The sequence below is a fragment of the Schistosoma mansoni genome, chromosome 3 (assembly GCF_000237925.1).
Source record: "Schistosoma mansoni strain Puerto Rico chromosome 3, complete genome".
NCBI lineage: Eukaryota > Metazoa > Platyhelminthes > Trematoda > Strigeidida > Schistosomatidae > Schistosoma > Schistosoma mansoni.
In genome coordinates, this window is record NC_031497.1 from 5101188 (window position 1) to 5125523 (window position 24336).

The window sequence follows — 24336 nt, forward strand, 5'->3', positions numbered from 1 at the left end:
ACCGGTGAACATCAGCTTAAATTGATGGGAATAAATCATCATAACAATTAAATCAGTGGCTGGTTTTATAATGATTGTATATTTTGGATTATTCCATACAAAAGAAATTTGTAATCGTGAAAAGAACACTTGGACAAAACTGTAAACTAGGCCAAGAATAATAATCAGGGTAAATACAGGTTGCAATTTTTACTCAAAGCCTGTAGATAAACTCGACACTTGCGCTGCATAGCTCACTACCTGAGAATGGTGATATTGAAACACTTGTAGTTTTCTTTCACTTGCCATGAGCTCCTCATTAAGTAACGGATAAATACGATATCCACTAAGCATGAACCAATACTTCTGTAAGTTAATCATTACTAACCGGAATTCCTTGGATAACAAGTTTATTGAAAAATATATCATGCATACAATGATTGATCGTTTAATCTCGTTTGATGTAGTCAAAATTAGAATGACAATTTCAATACAGAATTCCGGATTTTGGAAAATGTAGAGTAATTTCAAGTTTGTTCAGTGGTCGGTTATCCACTGTTAAATATACCTCGTCTAAAACTATAAATAATCTATTCTAAATGACTTTTCGCTCTCTTGTTATCTCAATACTCAATGATTACTTAAGGAATTGTTTCGGAATTCAATAATAAATTGTCAGTGAAATTTGAAAGAATCCATTCATATCCCAAACATTTGTCAACAGATTTTGTTTCCCATTGTCTCAGAATATAATGTTAATAAACTGTGCGAAATATACCGGTTTGTATATTTCATGAAAGGAATTATGTCCATAATTATGTCAGTGTGGCAGTTGATAAATTACTTATTATTGTTACAAAGATTAACTCTGATACATCTTTCCAATGGAAATAGACTATTTAATTTTCCATCCTTAGTGTCGCAATTCGGTCTGTGCACTACCGATCCTTATTGAATCTACTATGTCCTTCATCCGACTAATGTTATAACTTGTGGCCGAGTGGATGCCCTGATAATGTTCAACGTGATAAGACTGCCAATCAGAGAGCAGCGAATTATCGATCGGACTAATGATACACGAAAACTGTACGAACAGTCTACAGCACTTGTCGGTCCGGCTTTCTGCCTAGCCCGGTCAGTTAATTACAGAACACCAATAACAGCCTTTGCAATATGAATCATTTACTTCCAACATACTGGGTTTATATATCGAACAGACACAGCACAACGTACTTCGTAAGTTGTTTAAAATCCGAGAAAGATCGACTCATGAGGAGCAGGCCGGTTTTCGTCCTGGTCGACGATGTATTGGTCATATCTTCACCCTACGCCAATTCCACTTCACGCGTTATTTGCCGACGCTGGGACTGGATGGAAAAAGCGGAGAGGAGGTTAGTGTATGACACGATGTCGTGGTGTGAAAGAAAGCTGTGCAGGACTGGCTTCTGTTGGTCCGTCACAACTCCCTGGTTGGGGTCCTAGAGATAGTACAGCACAGTTGCTAGAGACATTGTCAGATATGGCTCAGAATAGAAGTCAGTGTCGACCCTACCGTAAATTTCTTCATAAGAAATGAAAGTACGCTTTTTAATTGAAGGAATTCTTCCTGGTTATATTTTTGTTAAGTGAACTGTTTCTCCCATTATTATTATTTCACTCTCATAGACTAATTTCTGTTCGTTGTTCTCCTTTCTCTTGTACGCACTTTGCAATCTCATTGTTATTGTGTGGCGCAAATGCATTTGGTTCCCCGTTGTTTATTTAGTTATTTAAACACAAATATTGGTACAAGGAAGCACCAGATACATATGCGCCACACAAATCTCACTTGATTTGTGTGAGGGCTGTGATACTGCTCAGGTGCCCAAACCGAAGCAGGTTGTTTTCTTAGGGGGCCACACCTAAAAATCTGATCCACAACGCAGTGGAGCATCGTGAGGAGATGCAGTCCCATGGTAACCGATGACCAACGTTTGATTCATATTCCATTTGTTTCCTCAGGATACTAGAGCCCATGTGCACCATTGGTTTGGGATCAGGGTTTTCCAACTCCCCTAGGTGGACCCTCCGTGTCCACCAACCCGGTTAAAGCGCCGGAAATTCACTTTTTGTCCTCTCAATTTCGTAAAGAACATCCCCGCCACGAGGAGTGAGTAGGACTTCCCTAGCAGAGGCGATATACACGTGTCCATTTGAGAGCATTTGGAGAGGGAGAGCGGACTCTTCCCACTCTTGGCCGTACCAGGGCATTTGGGGGCAAATTACTCACATCATGAGGCAACCTTGTACTAATGAATATTGTGTACGAATAAAATAAGATAAAAGATAAACAACATTGTATTTAGTGAACACATACGAAAATTCGGTTCAAAGTAAAAGGTCAATAAAAAAAGCAGTATACAATATGCAAATTAGTTACGGTACAATAACACACTAATTTTCTACAACATTAGCTCTCATAACTGTTATAGAGTTAATTATACATAAAAACTAATACCGTAAATTATTTAGTTGAAAAAGTTTAATGCCTAAGTTTTTGATAATCATCAAATGAGTTGATAAGATTTTACAATAATTATCAGTTCATCAATATAACGTTATCGAAAACAATGAGAATAATGTGCCAATTAATTCGTGGTAATTGATCACACTTTGATTTTACTAAATGAATAGCTCGAAAAAGAAACATTTGACAATGAACAAATGAATTTATAATTAACGTTCTTCATTTCATTTATTCATCGATTTTCATAGCACTGAATGCATAATTTAGTGATAAATTACTACTCCAACACCATCGACGACTTAATGGGTTATATAACATTCCACTGAGTTGACGCGGTTGAAAACCACCTACAGAAGTAAATATAAAAATTAACTGGAAAGTAAGGTTAGAATTAAAAAGTTTATATACAGCTAAGATCAGCTAGTAATTTCAACTATGGAAAAACTACAGTCTCCATAAATCTCCTATACCAATGTAATGCTAAGCTCACTTGTGACTGACTTCTGGAGTTCTAATGAGAAGTGGTGACAAGTGGAGTTTATTCCGTGTCGGCTGAGAAAGTTATCGACCGCAAGTAATGGATGAAAGTTTGTGCAAGATTGTGGATTGATTGTGTTATAACAGTCCTTTTACTTTTTACACGTATGTGGGACGTTAATTTACCTTGGACGAATATCTACTCTTGACCCTCCCAGTGTCTATTCTACAGGACTTCAACACAACTCAGATCAAGAACACGTGATTAACCTGACTAGAACGTCAATATATTATCACACCCAAACCCGACACAATCCAACAACAAAGAACAATGGTCAGTCAGTCAGTCACAACGTAGAACTTCGTACGTACGTACATCAGTTCGAGTTGCCATACCACATTAGCACAGAGATGCAGTTGTCGATTCAAATCCCATAGTGGTAGAAGTAGTAGGAGTATAATCAGAAATCCAAAAGATTAGGGTTTGAAGAAATTATTGAAGGAGTATAGTACAGTGAAATAAATTTGGAAAGAGAAAAAGATAAAGACACGAGGAATTCAGAAGATTAGAATTTGGTAGAACACAAAGAGTGGATGCACCTTCGCCATTGCAAACGATTTTGAGCCATGTCATTCAAGGTCTCTAACCATCGGTTGCTATCATCTCGCTAATCCCAACCAGGTAGTCTACACCTACCAACATGGCTCAGTCCACTTGTCAGTGACTTCATTGATTTGTGCCACGTTTTGGTCTGGCCACCCCTAGCTTTCTTCCAACCTACTCCTACACCATGAAACATTGCACGTCGGGGCAGTCGGTGGTTGGGCATACGTAACACATGTCCCAGCCATCTCAACTGATGAAGTTTCACTACTTCATCAATCGATTTGCCATCCCTACCTAGTACTCGTTTCCTAACAACTGCATTACTTACCCGGTGGTCCCAGGATATACGAGCAATGCTTCGAAGACACCTATGATCGAACACTAGTAGCCTACGAATATCCTCTACTCTTATTGGCCATGTTTCACTGCCATAAGTAGGACGGAGCGAACTGCTGTACAGTAAACCCGTCCTTTGGTTGCTAGACGGATATCTCGCCTACGCCATAAATGACGCAAGTTGGCGAAAGCTAGACGAGCCTTCTGTATCCGTGCTGAGATTTCGTCACATACCAGACCACAAGGGCTGATGAGACTCCCAAGATAAGTGAAGTGGTCTACACGCTCAACTACTTCACTCCCTATCATTAGTTCAGGTGTCGCTGCAACCCAATCCTGAAGTAACATTTTGCACTTCGAGGGAGAGAATCGCATCCCGAACATGCCTGCATAGTTGCTTATAGTGGTCAGAAGACTCTGCATTTTGTCAGAGTCTTCACCGAGTAAAACTATGTCGTCGGCGTATTCTAAGTCAACAAGTGAGCCTCCCGGTAAAAGTTCAACTCCTGGAGGTTTAGCTGATGAAAGTGCTATCTCTAAAAGTATGTCGATGACAAAGTTAAACAAGAATGGGGAGAGTGGACAGCCCTGACGAACGCCACTTGAGGTAATCAGTTCTGATGACAGTTCGCCATAGGCTCTAACTCGACCAGTTGTGTTCGAGTAGAGAGCCTTTATGAAGTTAATGTACTTCTTTGGTACTCCTTTCACTGACAAACACTGCCATAGAACCTCACGATCAACGGAGTCAAATGCCGCCTTAAGGTCAAGAAATACTACTATTGTGGGACGTCTGAATGTATGTCCATGTTCTAGGACCTGACGTAGGGTGAATATCTGGTCTATGCAACCACGTCCAGGTCGAAAACCAGCCTGGTTTTCTCTAGTCTGCTCTTCACGAGCTTTGGTTAGGCGACCTAGTATTATTGAAGCTAATATTTTAGACACTATATTAGTCAAACTGATCCCTCTGTGATTATCACAGGAGGTCTTTTGTCCTTTCTTATAGACTGGCACAATCAGTGATTGGGACCAGTCAGATGGAATTACGTCCAGTTCCCAGATTCTACCTAAGACCTCAGTCAATCTCACTGCTAGTACTGGACCACCATCCTTAAAAATCTCAGGAGTAAACCTGTCAGGGCCTGCTGCTCTCCCTCGCTTCAGATTTCCTATAGCTTTTTCAACCTCGCAGAGGGTTGGAGGACTTACATCAATTTGCCATTCAGGACGACTGGGGATCGTGGGTAATTGAAGTGTGGCTGAAGGCCAGTTGAACTGATCCCTAAAGTGTTCTGCCCATCGATCCAATCTCCTGGATTGAGAATGAATAATATGCCCATCTTTATCTGAGATGGTTTCACTGATATTTGGGTTCCTAATACCGGTTTCTTTAACGAGTCTGAATAGCTGCCTACTGTTACCTATTGCCGCTGCCTTTTCCATCTCTCTTGCTTTCGCTACCCACCACTGTTCACGATCATTACGTAGGCTTCTTATAAGCCTGCGCTTAAGTTGACTCCGCTCTTCGTTATGTTCAGAGCCAGATGGGATGAGTTTACGAGCATCTATCAGTGCGGTAGATGCTGCCGAGATCCATTGTTTCTCCCTAACCTTATGGTTTACCTTACTAGCGGATATCACTGCTGTTTCCACAGCTTTTCGGATGTCATTCCACGCTGCCTCGGGGTGGACACAACTTACATGGCTGCCTAACTGTTTTTCTAGTTGTTCCTCAAATATATTCTTAGCTTGCCTATCATTAAGTAGAACCCTTAGAGGCTTCCCTGCAGTGTCTTTCCTACTTCCAGTAAGACGCAGACAGATACGTGCTCGCACTAGAGCATGATCTGAATCTAAACATGTGCTCCAGAATGAGCGACAGTCTTCTATCGAGCCCCTCCATCGGTGGCTGATAGCGATGTGATCTAATTGGGTCCAACGTTGGGACGAATTCGGGGGTCGCCATGTCAAAAGATGTTTTTCCTTATGCTTAAAGTTAGTATTTGCAAGAAATAGGTGGTTATCTGAGCATAGCTGCAACAGACGGTCGCCATTATCTGTTCAATGGATCAATGGATCAATAATAATAATAAGTAATAAGGATAGGGGCATATATGACACAGTGTACTGTTCTATTCCAGAAAGGTAGGAACATAGCCAATTGGTTATCTAGCCATCAGTATTGATGCTGATCAACTTGTTAAGTAAGAGGTGCCTTGGGATAGAATCAAAAGCAGAAGTGTAGTCCAGAAAACCGCATCGAACATACTTCCTACCCTTTTCCAAGCCGAACACTATATTGTGATGCAGAACAGCAACGGCATCTAATGTGCTTCTTTTGCATTTGTAAGCAAACTGATAAGGATCACTGTGCTCTTTAATTGCAGGTTGAAGTGGTTGTATCAACGATTTTTCCATTATTTTGAGGGAAGGTGAAGTTATTGCTAGAGGTCTAAATTTCATATTTTTATCACCAGACACTTTTTTAGGTATAGGGATTATCTTTATCTTTCTCCACATTTTCGGTATGAGATTAGTTGAGAAGGATCTGTTAAAAATATTCGTGAATGGATAACATAGAACGTCGGCACATGTTTTTAAAAGGTTTGGGATACCATCAGGTCCTAAACATTGAGATGAATTAAGTGACTGGAGACATTTTCGGACATCTTTTTCAGTGAAACTAGGAACACAATTATTCTTCAAACCTGTGGACATAGAGAGTATGACATCAGATGACTGATGTACAAAGGACTTATTTAAGTTACAAATATTCAGCTGGTTATCGCTTCTAATTTGTCTGTCCCCTGTAAGTTCTTTAAAGAGTTCCCACATACTTGGAGAGTTTTTGAGTAAACACGGAGTCGAGACGTCTAATCTCTAGGTTTATTAGACCATTTAGCTTGTGAACTTCAAGTGTTTTTCTTCTTGTACATTCTTTCTTTTACCTTCCGTAGTGGTTTTAGTTAAGGAGATGTAAGCCGATCAAAACTTAAAAAAATGGTTTCAGTAGGACAGCAAATATCAAAACAGAATTTCAAGATAACAGGTGATAACATCAGTGGTGTTTCCCAGTGAGTCATCTGTAAATAACTATCAGTTAGTCGTACGAAACATATTTCTCAGATTTTGTATATTTTCTTCCGAGTAGTTCCTGTATATGGCGTTTTTGGTATGGTGTAAGGGTGTACTCTTTCCATGTTTTCCATATACTTTATGTAGAACACGAATTATACAATGATCCGAGCTAGAGGATGGAGCATGTTCACGAGTCACATACATACCCATATCATTAATGAAAACGAAGTCTAAATGAGCATCCAAACGAATAGAAAAATCTACTACATTTTGGTGACTTAGTGATGTAAAGAAGCTACAGTCAAATGAACTGAAATCACCGCATACAATTGAAAGTGAACCACTGAAGGCAGTAACAGCGAAGTCAGTAAATTTATCAGCGAAAACAGATGATTTGCAGTCTGGAGTCATATAAATGTCGGTAACACAAACGTATTTGTATTTATTCAGGTGTTTTGGACGGCATCTTCAAGTTAGACAGTCGATAAAGTCATTTGAAAACTTGAAACAAGCAAAAGTAGATCGACACCAGTTCACGTTTACAAACGTAGCTACACTGCCGCCACATCTCTTTTTATTGCTTGATCGATCCTGACGATAGATATTGAAATCATGTAGTGATACAAAGCAATCGTCCTGTAAATCAGTTAACCAAGATTCTTGAATTGTGATGACACCAAAATTACGATACATGTTTTGACTTAGTAGGAATTGGAAATAGTCCACCTTGTTAATTAGTGATCGGCAATTAGAGTTTAGCAGCTCGGAAATCGATATTTGATTAATGTCCATTCTTTTTAATGCATATTTTTGTAACGAAAGGACGCTAGATTTTCATGAATGCGCCTGTATAGGTTATGCGATCAATGGACATGAGGTGTAAAAACAAATTAAAAAAACAGACTTGTTGAAATATTTAGATGGCAGAAACAGGTAGCCCAGATACTCAAGCAGGTCGCCCACAATGACATCAACACCGTGGAATAATGGCTTAGTGGTCTAGAGGTTAAAAATTCATGTGTTAGACCGAAGGTTCTGTGTCCGATATCCACAAACTCTTATACTAATATACATTAGTGTTTGACTACCGAAAAAACTAAATTATCTTCGACCTAAAGTGGTTATTACCATGATGGTTAATTTTAAACTTATAAATATTGTGATTATAATGATTATTATTCCGTATCATGAAAATAAGGACAGTCAAATAACTAAAAGCAAAACAATTAAAGTGTAATAAAATAAAATCTACTATTAGAACTTACGCTTGATGCAAGCAATCTGTAGCCGACTAGGTTCAATGAATTTATTCCAATTATGAGTACCACGTGGAACAATACGAGCTACATATTCAGCTACACCAATTCCTAGTAGTAATGAAGCGGCAGTATGATTTATTGTGGTTACGAATAACATTCCGTCTAACTGAGAAAGAAGAGATTATGGATAACATCAATTAAATAACAGAATTTAATTGGAAAAGAACGAAAAACTCAACAAAATAATTAGAAAGTGTACAGAGACCAATATTTATTGACAGTTTAGTAGTGGTGTGGTCCACTTATATCCTCTTAAGTAGTATATGGTGATGGTCAGACATAGAATAGTTTTGGCAGAAGACCGATAAGGAAAGAACTGAAATAAAGCGCAATTGGTAGGAAAATACATAAACAATGAAATTAGAGAAGATAGATTGATATTTACAGAAGGAACAGTGAAGATTGAGACAATCGATTGTTATTTTGCAAATTGCCTGTTTGCTGTATGGTTATCAGATCATAGTAAGATAGTTTGTAATTTGTGCTTAAATACATTCGATTGTCCCCAACTGGTGTTCTTATTCACTACAGTGGAAGTTAAAATACAATCTGATATGGTGAGTAATGAATAGATCGATGGGGGTAGGAGTGACACATAAAGTTATTTTTTTTCCAAACTGTCCATGACATACAGTCACATCTTGATAACGGTAATTATATGACTTAATCAATTGATTAAACCTGTTAGTCATAGACCCTTAATTGTATTGTGATGTAAAGAATTGGTCACATAGTGAGTTAGTGATTAATTGATATTAAATACTACTCAGTTCCAAATTACACAAATCTGACTGTTAATAAATCATAAAAGTGGTGTATTCAAAAATTATTTCGATTTGTTTCTGGTGTTAAATATATCTATATTGCTAGCCTTTCTATGTTCACTGCACATCATCAGATTTGAGGGTTTTAGTATTAGGGACAAGTCAGTTAAGCATATTCACAGATATAACAAGTGACAAACTCTACATCGATCGTGTCCAGTTTAATGGATTCAAGGACGAAATATACGTGAAATGTAAGTGTTAAACAAGTTGTTGGAGTCCTATGCCAGTCTGTAGCCAAACATCAATAGCAAATGAATGTTAGTTGAATGAATAAACTACAAAATTGTAAGTTCATGTGAGACTAATCAACATGTTTTAATACATTTATTTTCATTACAACAAGTATTATAACTGAAGTATATTTCAAAATAGTTAGGTCGTATAACCCAACAGTTGTTGCTACCTTGACGTGGTGGTCGAGGTTGCCTATCGTGATGAACCAATTGAGCTATACTGGCTAGAACTGTTATATCCCGTGGAGATTTATGAATGGTAACTTTGAGAACTATTTATGGACCAATATGATATGTATATTTCCTATTATATAATTGTTAAGTAACTAAACTATTCATGTTCGTGTCCCTCTTATTATAAGCTTCATTTTGAACTATAGACTATTATTATACGATTTACCGTTCTTGAGTTATTCCTAGTCCATTAATTACTGTTCCCCACACTCACAGCCACATTTGGCCAAATCTTGTACAAATGTTATTTTCTATTTTATGGTACGATGTGGTCAGTTTGATTGATATACAAACCCAGTATGTTTGAGAATAATGATTTATATTGCAGAGGCTGTTATTGGTGTTCCAGACTTAAATGACTGAGCTAGACAGAAAGCAGGACTGATAAGTAATCAAGACTGTTCATACGACTTTGTGTACTATTGATCTGATCGATAAAACACTACTCTGCAATCGGCGGGGATTATCACGTCATGTATATAAACGGGGCGCGCACGTACTCAATCGATATAACAAGAACAATCATTCCTCAAGGTCCTACCAGTCCAATCAGGTCGGTTGAAGAGCGGTAAAACTAAAAGCAGCAAACTGAAGGTCCGAAGGCGAAGTTGTACTGCTCACTGCACAGAGATGTAACGGCAGTAAGGTGTTTCCTCCAGACAACCAGCATAACAGCGATGCTGCCTTCCCACAAGGAAGGGTGGAGATAGAAAAGGTCGACCCTAAAGATGCACAACTCGCCCTATTCTACCGATTTCCGTTTGAGGCGGTAAGGTCCCAACAAGTACGGAACTGACACGAAAATTGCTCAAAAATGTCATGTATGACCGGCCTCAAGAAGTTATCCCCTGAGGATTGAGGTCACACTCACAGGTCACTAAGACCAACTCTAATCCAATCTCATTTTCAGGTACCTCGAGAAAAAACTTTCCACGGTGTGGGCAACCGGAAAGTAATAACCGCCCTTATACCTCTAACAACACTCAAAGGTCGTGTAACTTCGTCAATACCCATTGAAACTATAAAAAAATCATTTATACATTTATCAGTACAAACTTCGGTTTACCAATTCGGTATTTCCGTTCTTAATATAACTGTTTATTATGGAAAGTTTTTGACAGATATAATCAGTATATTTAGACATGAAAAAAAGAAAAGAGAGTATGAAAATATAGAGTCATGTATTTTTAAGTTCAGTTACATTGACGGCAATCTTTCATTGGAGAAAGTATTACATTGATTGACATGAAGTTAATCGGCTTTTGGCCATATGCCTTTGTAGATTTTCAACCATAAAGCTAAATAATACGAGCAAATCTCTATTATATTTGAGGTAATCGTAACCAGAATTTGTATGCAAGCGAGGTGTGAAATTTTCGAGGTCGACTATTTCTTTCGTTGTGAGAAGGTAGAGTCGCTGCAGATACTGACTTCTGAGGGAAACACACTACTGACGCCACAATTCAGTACAATCAGCAGCACGACTTTGTCCTCGGACCTTAAGTTTTCTGCTTCTAGTTTTAACGTCCCCGAACCGGCCTCCCTGGGATGGTAGGAACAACTATTTCACCCAAATATAGCTCGACCGAGTCATTAGGATAAGTAAACTTGACCACCACGGGGAAGCTAGCTACAATCGAAGTTATCGAATAGTGTTATTGTATCAAAACGCAAAATCTATTAGTTATAAATATATTTTTGTGATATCTCAATGAGTAGAAAAATGTATTTCTGATGTTTTATGACTTAATGTAAGTCACTTCTTTAGAAGTATACAAATACCCGATCAAGACATACGTTAAGTTACGAAACGTCGGAAATTCCACCTGTAGCTCCTCCGGGGGCTACTACCAGTTCCAAGCACGGATAAAGGAGGAAGGTTGGGCATGAGCTTAGGGACCCCATCCCGTAGAAAATCAACTCGCTAAAAAACGCTAACCAGGAAAAATAATTCAAACCATTCAAACTCTGCCCTGGGAGTTGAAGGAAGAATTGTGACGCCTCATGATGAAAGCGAAGATTCTTCGAAGTCACAAGGCCGATGCCCCTTCTAGCAACCAGAGCAACAACTTTTATAGGTACATGTTACGTCCGGACAATGTGGGAGACCGGGAGAGTCTTCTAAATTGCTGTGGAAATGAGGAAATACAACCTGGAGGTGCTTTGGATCAGTGAAACACATTGGACGCAGGTTGGACAACAACGAATAGCTTCAGGAGTTTCTGTCATACTCCGTCCATAAAGAAGAAAATGCCCCACATACACATGGCGTTGCATCGATGTTTTCCAAACAATCACAAAAGGCACTTAAAGAATGGGAATCTCATGGACCAAGGATCATCAAAGCCTCCTTCAAAACAAGGAAAAAGGGCATTACAATGAACATCATCCAATGCTATGCGCCTACCAACGACTACGATGAAGACGTTAAAGATCAATTCTACGATAGGTTGCAATCAATCGTCGAGAAGTGCCCAACAAAAAACCTGACCATTGTAATAGGAGATTTAAATGCCAAGGTTGGAATGGACAACACTCGATACGAAGACTTCATGAGAAGACTTGGACTGGGAAAAAGGAACGAAAATGGTGAGAGATTTGCAAACCTATGTGCCTTCAATAAACTGGTCATAGGCGGCACTATATTTCTACATAAACGCATTCACAAAACCACATGAACTTCACCGGATCACACTACACGGAACCAAATCGACTATATCTGCATCGACAATAAGTTTAGGAGGACGATGGGGGACGCGAGAACCAGGAGAGGAGCTGATATGGCATGAGAACATCCCTTGCTGGTCGCCAAGATCAAATTAAAACTTAAGAAGCACAGGGAGACGGGGCGGACAAAATCACAAAAGTTTGATATGGCTTTTCTTCGGGATGCTGATAAACTCAACAAATTCAAGATAGCCCTCTACAATAGGTTCCAGACCTTTCATGACCTACTAAATGGAGAGGGAACTACTATGGAGAGCAACTGGAAAGGGATAAACGAGGCAATCACTTCAATATGTCATGAGGTTCTGGGCCACAAGAAGCACCACCACAAGGAATGGATAACTGTTGATACACTGGATAAGATTGAAGAAAGGAGGAATAAGAAGGCAGCAATCAATACCAGCTGAACAAGAGCAGAAAACGCCAAGGCGACTGGATCATGTAAATGACAACATCTGGAGGGAGGCACGGGATACAATGGACAGCTAAGATGCAGCTGGACGATCTAGACTTCGCAGATGACCTGGCTCTTCTATCTCACACGCAACAACAAATGCAGGAGAAAACGACCAGTGTAGCAGCAGCCTCAGCAGCAGTAGGTCTCAATATAAACAAAGGGAAAAGCAAGACTCCGATACAATACGGCATGCACCAATCGAATTACATTTGACGAAGAAGCTTTGATGGATGTGAAAACCTTTACATATCTGGGCAGCATCATTGATGAACACGATGTATCTGATGCAGATGTGAAGGCGCGGATCGGTAAAGCAAAAGCAGCATATCTACAATTGAAGAACATCTGGAACTCAAAACAACTATCTGTTAACCAACACCAAAGTTAGAATTTTCAATACAAATGTCAAGACAGTACTACCGTATGGGGCGGAGACGTGAAGAACTACGAAAGCCATCATCCAGAAGATACAGGTGTTTATCAACAGTTGTCTACGCAAGATACATTGGATCCGTTGGCCAGACACTATCAACACAACTTACTGTGGGAGAGAACAAACCAGATTTCAACGGAGGAAGAAACCAGGAAGAAGCGTTGGAAGTGGATAGGACACACATTGAGGAAATCACCCAACTGCGTAACAAGACAACCCCTCACATGGAATCTTGAAGGTAAAAAGAGGAGAGGAAGACCAAAGAACACATTACTCTGAGCAATGGAGACAGACATGAGAAGAATGAACAAAAGTTGGATAGAACTAGAAAAGAAGGCCCAGGACAGAGTGGGTTGGAGAATGCTGGTTGATGGCCTATGCTTCATTGTGAGTAACAGGCGTAATGCAATTTTCTACTAACTGGGATATCACAAAAGTATATTTGTTATTTACTTTTTACCTTTGTTAGGTCGGCCTCCAGAGAACTCCAACAGAGCCTCCAGAGGCTCAAAAAGAGCTCCAACCAATCAGAGCACGACAGAACATTCTGGAGTTCCAACGTGGCACGCTATCATTGGTCAGTAGCAATTTATGTCGTTAAGTGGATTGACTGAATTAGGATGTTGATTTAACTTAAGCAAACATCTATAAATACCTACGATTTTCTGTACAAAGATGAACCTTGCAATAAAGCATCTTCTCCGTTACTCGTGTCTTCTGTCTGGTCTTCAAGTCGCTGAGTAGTGCTAGTCCTGGGGTTATCGGAATAGCTAGGATCCGAATAAAGCGTTCAACCTACGAGACATAACAACCTTATGTTCATTTTATTTGAAACTATCACGTTCAACCTTGACATTGGTATCATCTATTATCATGTATGCAAATTCGAAACTTTATTTTTTCAACATTGCGTCACACTATTAATGCTGTTTGTGAAGAAATTTATCCGTGAATGTTGCCTGGTTAATATGAACTTGATGAATAACAGGAATTAAAGAACTAATATCTATTATATAAATCTTAAAGAATAATACCTATGAAATGTTTCTTACTTTCAAGCACTGTTTTAAATTGTTCAACATATCCTCCCAATCAGTAACGTGTTCGAATACTTCAGACGCAACAACTGCATCGAATTGACATGGATATTCTTGAGTAATTGATTGTATACTAGTAAGTTTATATGTAGGTTTATATAAATCTGGATGATCAGCCCAGCGATAAGATGTAGCTTCAACATGTTCTTGTGCGATTTTTATACCTTCTTCTATTAGGTCTATGCCCAAAACTTCTGCTCCCAACATAGATAGTGCCTAGTACGGAATTATTTCAAGGTTAACATTATGAAAGAAGTATTAAAAGAAATATTAAATGAAGAATTAGGCGATTCAAGAAACTAAACCTACTTCTATGAAACATCCTTAAAAAGTGATGAGTTTTTTCGACAGAAAGAAATATTATCCAACTGACTTAACTTCTAAGTAAATAACTAGATAAAATATCGAATAATTGCATAATAGACCAATAGTGACTGGACTCTTGGAAGCTAAAAAATATGGGTAACTGGATAAAATGTAGACAAATCAACTGCATTATAATTATTCGTATGGCAACTTAATAAATGCATGCTATGATGATCGTTCTTGATGCTAAGTGATCGGAAGCGGTCGACAGGAAACCTTGGGCTGAAGTTTCGTCCCATTCGGCACTCTCCAGAAAGGCGTACCTGGAATCCACTAAAACGTTTTGAATCAATTGTAAATATCGCAGTGATGCAGGAGGTAATTCACAGTCAGAAAAACCCAGTTGTAACGTCTAATATTGTGTAACAGAGCAACGTATGTCCGAATCCAATGGGGGAGAATCAGTTTTATTAAGATTGTTGGTACGCCTATGAGATGAATGATCCAAGGTCTCCTGAAGGCTACCTCGAACCGCCTAGTATATAAGCAAAGTGCAAACAGTTTCGAGTCACTTAGACTAGTGGACATCATCGTTATATTAACAAAAATAATTTGCCTAGAGTAAGTATAGTAAACATTTTTATGAAAATGAAATCCTTTTAGCACTCTACATGAGGCTTTTGAAATGTTTGATGTATGTTTTGTCCTTTAACAGTTTAAAAGCTGAATTCATAACTAGTCAGCAAACGTTCACAATATAACCATAAAAATAAATAGATTATTTAGATGATTATTTTGTCAACTTGGAAATTAATGTGTTATTTGAAGAGTTAAGTTACATTGTATAACTGCTTTGAAGATGACAATAAACTATCAAGATGATATTGGTAATCAGTTTAACTTACACAATGTGTTTTAACCCAAAAAGCTTTGTTTTCTTAAATGATATGAATCATTGATTGAAGACAGATACCAATGAAATACGTAACCTAATACATGATACGATCCCATTCATTCTCTAATTTTGGTCACTAAAAGTTGATTTTTTCCAATTATTGGATAAATAAAAAGACAGAACAAAGGAGAAGCCTGATATGATGATATAACCGTTTTAGTTACCAGAATTTAAAGTGTGACAGTGAAATTATAACTTAAACAAAACAAATGAATTTTGCAAATGTATTGGTAGATGAAGAAAGATGCAAAATATATACGTTTAAAACGATATTAGTTAAAAGCTATTGTAAAAACAACCACTCAATTTACAGAAGGGAACTCTACAAAAGGAGAATAATTAACCGTGTCGACTAATACTATAGAATTTGCATTAATTTCTCGATCCTTTCTAATAATCAGTTTAAATTATATCCTGATAGAATTTACACTTGTGTACAAATCTGTGAACTATAGTGAATGACATGAACCAATGTCAGTTTCTGATCTGACCACTCAAAACATCTTTAATTTTATCTTTAGACCGATGGGACTTTATCAACTTTAAAGATTAGATAACTTGACATTAACTGTGACTAAACGATCAGTCGGTATAAATACTTCAGCTCTCTAAGAAGCCATTCACGACCTGAATAGCTTAGTAGTAACGTTTCAGAATGTGACATTAAGTGACAGAGAACATATTAGATCCCTAGATATTACAAAATTGTCCTGATGATGACTTTCAGCTGGCAGAGAATCAGAATTGATAGCTTCAAAGATAACCACTTTTAGTCAACTTACAATTCATCGTGAAACCTTAATAAAACTAAACACAGACTGACGAGGTTCAGAGAAAGTAATCATTATTATTATGAGAACACGTTGATCAACCTACGTTGATAATCAACAGTTTATTGATTCTAGTATCACAAGAATGACTAAATGGACACTTCTAAATAGTGCAAGAAAAACGTGAATGACTAGATATTTCATAAAGTGAAAACTTTGAATACATATAAAACATTTTTATAAATGCAATTTATGCAGATACATTAACGATCGATAAATAGATACAAACATGAAAAGAAATAACTCACTTCCGCTAGGATACCTCCACCACAACCAACATCTAAAATCTTTTTACCTTTCAAAGGTAAATAGACTGAATCCATTGTAGATAATAAAGTTATAGGACAAAGACCATTTTGAATAAATGGTACACGTAAACGATTCATAGTATGTAATGGCTGTAAATCTCCTTTGAAAATAAAATATATGGTATAAGTAGAAAGTAGTTTTATCTGTTTACTACAATCATATGTAACTATCACATATTTATACGATACTAGATATAAGTAAATGAACAGTGAAACCAAGATGAATACAATCTATCAACAAATGAGATAATATGTAAAGACATGCAATTATTTTATTAATTAAATAACTAGACACGATGTATAACTAATAAAAGGAATTAGTACACTGTACTCTTTGTACTAAAGAGTGCATGCTATTCCCTACAACTAAAATCCAACAGTGATTATATAAGTAGTAATAGGCCCCCAAACGCCCTGGTACGGCCGAGGGTGGCGAGAGTCAGCCCTCTCTCGAAATGATTTCATATGGCCACGCGTATACAAACACTCTCAGAGAAGTCCAATTCACTGCTTTCTCGAGGCGAGGGTGTTGTTTACGAAATTCAGGGGATGAAAAGCGAATGTCCGGCGCTTTACCCGGGTTGGTGGATATAGAGGATACATCTAGGTGAGATGGAAAACCCGGATGTGTATATGCGCTCCAAGATCCTGAGGGAGCAAATGGTGTATAAACCTATTTTTAGTCACTGGCTATCATGTAACTGCATCTCCTAACGTTGCTCCACTGCATTATAGATTAGACCTCTATGTTAATGCCTAGGAGAGTAGCCTACTAAGAAAACCACCTGCTTCGGTTTCTGCGACCGTGCAGTATTCTAGCCCTCACAAAAATCGAATAGAGAAGTGTGGGGCATATATATTTGGTGCCTCCTTGTACCAATGTTTGTGCTTGAATACATAAATAATAAAATAATGCGTAGTATTATGAGAACAAGGATTGTGATTTACTAAAGCTCTGGAGATGACGTAATCGATAAAGCACTCAACTTTCAACTAGCAGGTAACAGATTTAAATCCTGTTTCACATACTTCGGTGAGGACAGACAAACAGTATCACAAGCACACTGTGTGGTTCAAAGCCAAAAGCCTACTTGGTTAGTTAGTTATTGCACTATTCGAACAACCAACAGTGAAGACAGATAAAAGCAATAGATTGCAAAAACATGTACAAACATAACAAAACTGATTAGGATGACCTATTTCAATGAAACATATGTATCCAATATTTTATGAATTCCTGATATGTACCATCTTGTCTCATAAAACCAATTATAGTGCACACCATTACTTTCTTCCTATTTATAGAAAGGCAGAACCTCTGGAGAAATTACTTATCCGTGAAAAGTCCCTAACTTTTGCCACATTCTGGCACAATCAAAAGTACAGCTTTGTAATTTCAAAAGGGTCTACCTGACTCTAATCTTATACTAACCTAACTAGGACCTTAAGACACAAACGGTACATTTAATAGAGTAGTCACAAGAGACCAGCCCAACTTTTGTATCTAGGTAGAAAATAAGATTATTATTATTATTATTATTATTATTATCATTAATGGCTTTATTCAATATTATATTTTTTTTGGTAAAATATAGAATACTCAGCACAAAGTATTTCAACAAGTTTCCTTTCCTTATTTCTTCATCTATCCTGACGATAAATATTGAGTGATCACCAGTTAGATGTTAGCAGTTCAGGAATCGACATTTGAACAACGATCACTCCTTTCAATGGATATTGACATCCACTACAATGTCTCTGATTGTACTTTTTTGTAAGTTGTACAGAGAAAGATCGCAAACTTTTCATAAACGCGCAAAAGACAGGTAGCTTGTCGAGATGTGTTGATATCAGGAACAGGTAGCCCAGATATTCAGGCATGTCGCCAAAGTTAAGCTAACTTGAAATATTATGGACTGAAGAGAGAAACTTATGAAAATATCTTCAAGTAAACTAACACATTTAAGAGAGAATTTGAAGTAATTTACGAATTCGCCATTAAAATCAAAAGAACCTTCTCAGAAACACATATCATTTACCGATCTCAAAGGCAGAAAACAATTGCGAAAGACGGAACACGCAATCCAACAGTTCATGAAGAATATATAATTGAGTAATTACTTAAAGCTAATAAAAAGGTTTATAAATCTACCATGTTTGCTGTAAGCAAATAATAGGTATTTCACTGATATTTGAGTTGATAAAATCTATGACGCTACATGTTTACTGTAATTCACTCCCCAGATTGTTTATATATTCATAAATTATGAAAAAGTTTGTGTTTGGCTATTATTTCGTCAAATATGTTAGTTACTGAGTCACAATATAAACACAAAACATACATCATCATATGTGAATAACATATACCTTATTTACCAAGATGTTAAAGTATTCGACTTTGAGATTTAACGTTTGAAAGAGCGTCAGTGATACTACATGACCAGTAAAACCAAAGTGGTTTGAGATCAGAACATGGAGCTTACTTCTTGATGAGGTTGAATGCTTTAGCCATTAAGTAAGTGTTCCACATAAACAGTGGACAACAATACTGATTTGCAAAGTAGCATAAAATGAATATATAACTTTCTAAAAATATACACAACAGTAAACAGGATCAAGAACACTTTTAGGATCACCTATTGAGCCTTGTGACTTAAATTCCACGTAATATTCAAACATGTACAAGTAAACAAAAAGCAGTATGGAGACAAACAGTGAGAAATTATACAGCACTCACCATCATAGTCCCACCAATGCTGGGCGAAACGTTTGAAGTTAGCGTCTTCTGTTGCGTCGATTAGCATACTGGAAAAATTCTGACTTTTCATTCCACTGAGGGATGGAAGACATTTCTTCTTGAGTAATTTTACAGCAGGGAACAAGTAATGACGTGCCATAGTTTCTTAGTTCTATTGGGAAAATATAAAAGACCCATCAAGAAGAACATAAACAATAGCATTAGGGACTAGTCAGATGAAAACACAAATCGAAATATAGAATCTTCTATTTCAGTGAAAGGATGTTCATAGATGGGTAAGATTTATAATCCCCACGTTTGACAACCACTACTTGATTACCTTAAGTTACTAATCATGAACTGAATAACTGATTACATTACCGATCCCTCTGATTGTAATATTAAAGGAGCAAGGTTCAATTTCCTACAAAAGTGAGAATTTTTCAGAGATCACAAATGTGCCTTGATATAGAATATCGATATACATGAAAACTACTCATTAAACATTATTTTTACAACAAATAAACATTCAAACTAAAGTACTCTAGATTGTCGGCTAGAAAAATGGATTCCCACTTGATTTGGTGAACATCACAGGATCACATGAAGAATCCTACAATTACTTACATCAGCCTAGAAGTCACGGATTGATGCGATGTATTTTGAGAATAAGTTGGGATCAGTTGACCAGAAAATGCATGGATATCAGCATAAGGAAGTAATGAAACATAAAACTGAACTCACTAAATTCCTAATCACTTTTTCGCAATAAAAACAAAACTGTCAGAGTCGATTGAAAGCAAAGTAAGCTTAAGGGAAGAGATAAATACTTCGAGAATATCTGAGGAAGAATTGAGAAAATCAAGATGGAAGGTAGACTATATAATTCGAATAAACGTTTAGAATTCTCATAATAGTTACAAAGCTGAGAAAGTACTGGATTGGAATGATTGAGAACTAACAACATGAAGCATTTAATCCAAGCGTCTACAGATTGAGACTTATCGATGATAGATATTTTAAGTCTCAGAGAATCACACAGAAAGTCCGGTTATGCAATTTACAATTTTTCGCTCCACAATAAATTCTGTTGGAAAATATGCAAGAAATTTACAACAGATTTAGTGAGTGCTGCTACCGTAGTTACAGTCATCGCAGATTGATAAGTAATCTGTTTAACCAAGCCAAACCATGTGCAGTACAGTTAGATGACCAAATTCCTAAGTAATTTAGGTCTAATTGGATGTGATCAACTACAGATCACTAACTTTTCTACTCAAAAAACATATTCGATATACTTAAATATTATTATTCAAGCTGTTACATAGATTTTTAGAATGTAATTTGTCAATAAGTAGAAAGAATCTCATCATATTATTTCGATGGATCAGATTGTTTTTTTTATGATTTCTGGTAATTTGCACTTGTTCGCGTTTCCAAAAGAAATCTAAATGCATTGTGATATATTTTTCATCGTATCACTGCACATTAAGTTGATGAAGTAGACACTTAACCTGAATTTTACTAGGTAAAGACGTAAGCAAATCTAAATCTATACATGCGAATCATACACTTAAGACATTACTTAATGTTTTCAGTTTGAAGGAGAATACATTAGAACTTTATATTCACAGAGAACAATAGTTCTATTTGGGTGCAAGGAAAATATATGTCTGATCTACATGGTTAGTTTCGAACATCCCGATAGATTAGATAATGTGTTACGAGCCTACTGCATAGTGATGAGCCTTATAAAACTGTAATTAACAGGAAGAATTCGAAAACATTTATAACATATTCAGGATGTAGTGAAGTTCAAAAGATTGAGTGAATTGATATGATTATACTGAACTGATACGACTCAATAACATAAGTAGACAGGAAATATAATAGTTCCCACAATATTTTGTTTCAAGAATATAATGCATAGTTATTTATTACGAAGGATTAGTAAACAGCAAAAATACGACTTATTACATGTACTCTTAGAGTTTTAGATGAAAATACTTAAATTATTCAAGCATATTTGTTTATAAACAGGGTAAACTATCTAATAGGATTGTTAAGATTCTGTAGCAGTATGATTCAAAGTCCAAAGATGTTCGATGGTTAGAGTTTCTTGCTGACTACCTCCAACCACTAATTAACATCTCAACACAGTGCATGCGGTGTTGGCTCACCTAAATTAGTGGCTACAATTCAACTTGATCAACACTTAAAGGACTAGACAAACATGGAATTGATCGCTTTTCAGTGATCTTACCCCAAGCCACTAAACTACAATGATAATATCTAATTAGATGAGTATTTTTCTAAATTATGCATTGGTTTATACAAATAATATAAATTATAACTCCTTGATTATAAGGTATAACACAACACATTTTATGTATTATAGCAATTTACGAAGATATGACGAAACTGTATTCACAAGAGGATTAATTAATCAACTTCTCAAGCTTGATCTCTAATCGTTCATTCTGCAAACAATTAGAAACCAGTAATTATTGATATTTTCAGATCGCTTGGTATAAAATATTATGAGGACTACGGTAACATCAACTGGAGTGACATGCCATTTTAATAACTTTATTCATCGCAAATGATTTGGTGTTTAAACCCATTTATAAAAAATATTAATCTTATGCAAAATGAACGCATAACAAGTTCAATAGACACATGTCTTATAAATAATATGCATACACAAATTCCTCAGGAAAGGAAGTTAAAAGACAAACTACAAGTATGTATGTTATTTTATTGATAAATTCATTTGTTATAAAAAAGAAAATTAACACAGGTTTGCAGAAAAACAAAATAGCAACATTGAATCATGAAGAATAGAAATATAAACAAGATTTCACAGCGAGGATTTAAAAAAAAATGGTCAAGAAATGATGTGTACAATTGATAGAATGGACAGAGTTTCGAAGTTTGTAATAGAAAAGTGCAAACATATCACAATGGCTCTTGACAAAAAAAGAATTCACATTAAATAGTCAGAGAGATGATAACTAGAAATAATATATGGAGCGAAATATTGTACAGCGAAATAGAGAATAAAGAGTAAGAGAGGGAGTGACGAAGAAAATACAAAGATACTTACAATAACCAACAATGTAGTAGCATTAGATGCACAAAAAAGAAATAGATCAAAAATATAAAAATAGGTTTAGGTCTAGGTTGACTTTGCAGACGAAATGAAGTATGTTTTATACCACTAGATATTCTGGATGTTAGTTGTTGACTACGTACAACCAAAAGCTTCAATAAAACAGATAGCCAATCCTTTTGGTTAACTACAATAAGGATAATGAAAATTAAATGGTATTATTGGGTAAACAAAGTAACTTTTAAATTCATTTAGTGTTGTTTGTTTGAATCTTCCCATCGACGTGTTAGGATTGCAACTGGTCAGTCTCTAATTGGCATATGTGCATACTGTGCGTATTACCTCGATATAGCCTTAATTCACAAGCATGGTAAGCAGAGATGGATAGTAGCTAGCAGTGCAATCCAGGACGCGCGTTTCGTCCTACTTGGGACTCGTCAGCTGGATGTACCCGCATCTCAGAGTTGATGTTCAATCTGGGACTCGAACCCAGTACCCTCGCTTCAAACGCCATCGCGTTATCCACTCGGCCACTGAGTCCTGATAGCCACTTTTAGTTATATTCAAGGTTACATAAACCGCACAATCTTAAGAAGAGAATAAACTTTAACACCAAAATAGGCAGCTAAACCTTTATTATAACTGGTAGTGTGATCATTGTTATGGACGGCTGTAAAATTCCTGACAAGTTCAATATCATAAATTTTATTTCAGTAAACATAACATATCGAAGTAGACAATGATTTTACACTAGTAATACAAATGTTTCGATGAACTAAGACCCCGAAAGTGAACGATTTTTATCGACTAACCTATTATTCCTATTGTCTAAACCTGTATTTAACCTGAATATTGTTCACTCGACGATGATATAAAAGGTTAATTATGATCTATATCAATATTCTAGTTTAAAAAAAATGGTTCAAATTGAGGAAATCAACAGACTACATCACGAGGCGAACCGGAACTTGGAATCCTTAAGGGGAAAAGAAAAGAGAAAAACCAAAAAAGCACTCTGCACCGAGAGTCGGAAACAGATATCCAAAGAATGAATAGCAACTGGAAAGGATTGTCCAGGACAGAGTTCAACGGAGAATGCTGGTGAGCTGCCTATGCTCCTCTACGAAAGGTAATAGGCGTAAGTAAGTAGGCTATACGAATTTACTGTGAAAAATAATAGTAAAACATCTTAACAATATTATAAAATGGCATACGCGTACACGAAACTAATATGAGGTGAAACAGTCGATTTTATTCTTTAAATCTTACTGTTTGTTAATCGGTATCGAATCACCTTAAATTTTTTCAGTGGAGCAATGGTTTATTGGTTAAGGTATTCGAATTTCACCCACTAAGTGTCAGGTTGGAACCCCGCGCCCCAAGTACTTAGGTTCAGACAACTGGATGGTATCTCACTAGCTCTCATACTTGGAGTGTGGTTCATACCTAAGTACTGAGTGAATGAGTTCACTGATTTTGAAACTTTTCTGATAGTTCTAACATAATATAATAGTGCACTCAACATAAAAGTCATGCACAACATACAAAAATTAATCTATAATCTTTGCTGATAATGCAACTGTTATATAAATTACATTTACTCAAATAAAAGCTAATTCACACAAGTTATATTACAAGTATAATCAAAAATCTTACTTAATTGATGTAAGAATTTGAATTTGATGGAAGGAGAACGTAGAAATGATTCTTTAGGTTCAAAAGACTGAAGAAGACCTCTCACATTAAAAACTGCTGGTCCGCTTGTATAATTATTA

The 24336-nt window shown here is 36.7% G+C and overlaps 1 protein-coding gene across 1 annotated transcript; it reads right to left on the reverse strand.

Moving 5' to 3' along the window:
* Positions 1 to 2332: 2332 nt before the first annotated feature.
* Positions 2333 to 19622, reverse strand: Smp_029060 (putative hexaprenyldihydroxybenzoate methyltransferase). Its single transcript, XM_018798985.1, has 5 exons — positions 19450 to 19622; positions 16653 to 16813; positions 14269 to 14529; positions 8252 to 8411; positions 2333 to 2832 (listed from the first exon to the last, which is right to left on the reverse strand). Exons 1-5 carry the CDS (start codon positions 19607 to 19609, stop codon positions 2714 to 2716), a joined length of 861 nt encoding a protein of 286 aa, XP_018650820.1. The 5' UTR covers positions 19610 to 19622; the 3' UTR covers positions 2333 to 2713.
* Positions 19623 to 24336: the final 4714 nt, after the last annotated feature.

Excerpts from the sequence above, each read along its gene's own strand:
- Smp_029060 (XM_018798985.1), bottom strand. The coding sequence starts at position 19,609 with ATGGCACGTCATTACTTGTTCCCTGCTGTAAAATTACTCAAGAAGAAA. Across the intron at positions 16,814-19,449 it reads GCATTGGTGGGACTATGATG|GAGATTTACAGCCATTACAT; the intron begins GTGAGTGCTGTA and ends TTATTTTCAAAG. Across the intron at positions 2,833-8,251 it reads ACAGATTGCTTGCATCAAGC|GTGGTTTTCAACCGCGTCAA; the intron begins GTAAGTTCTAAT and ends TTACTTCTGTAG.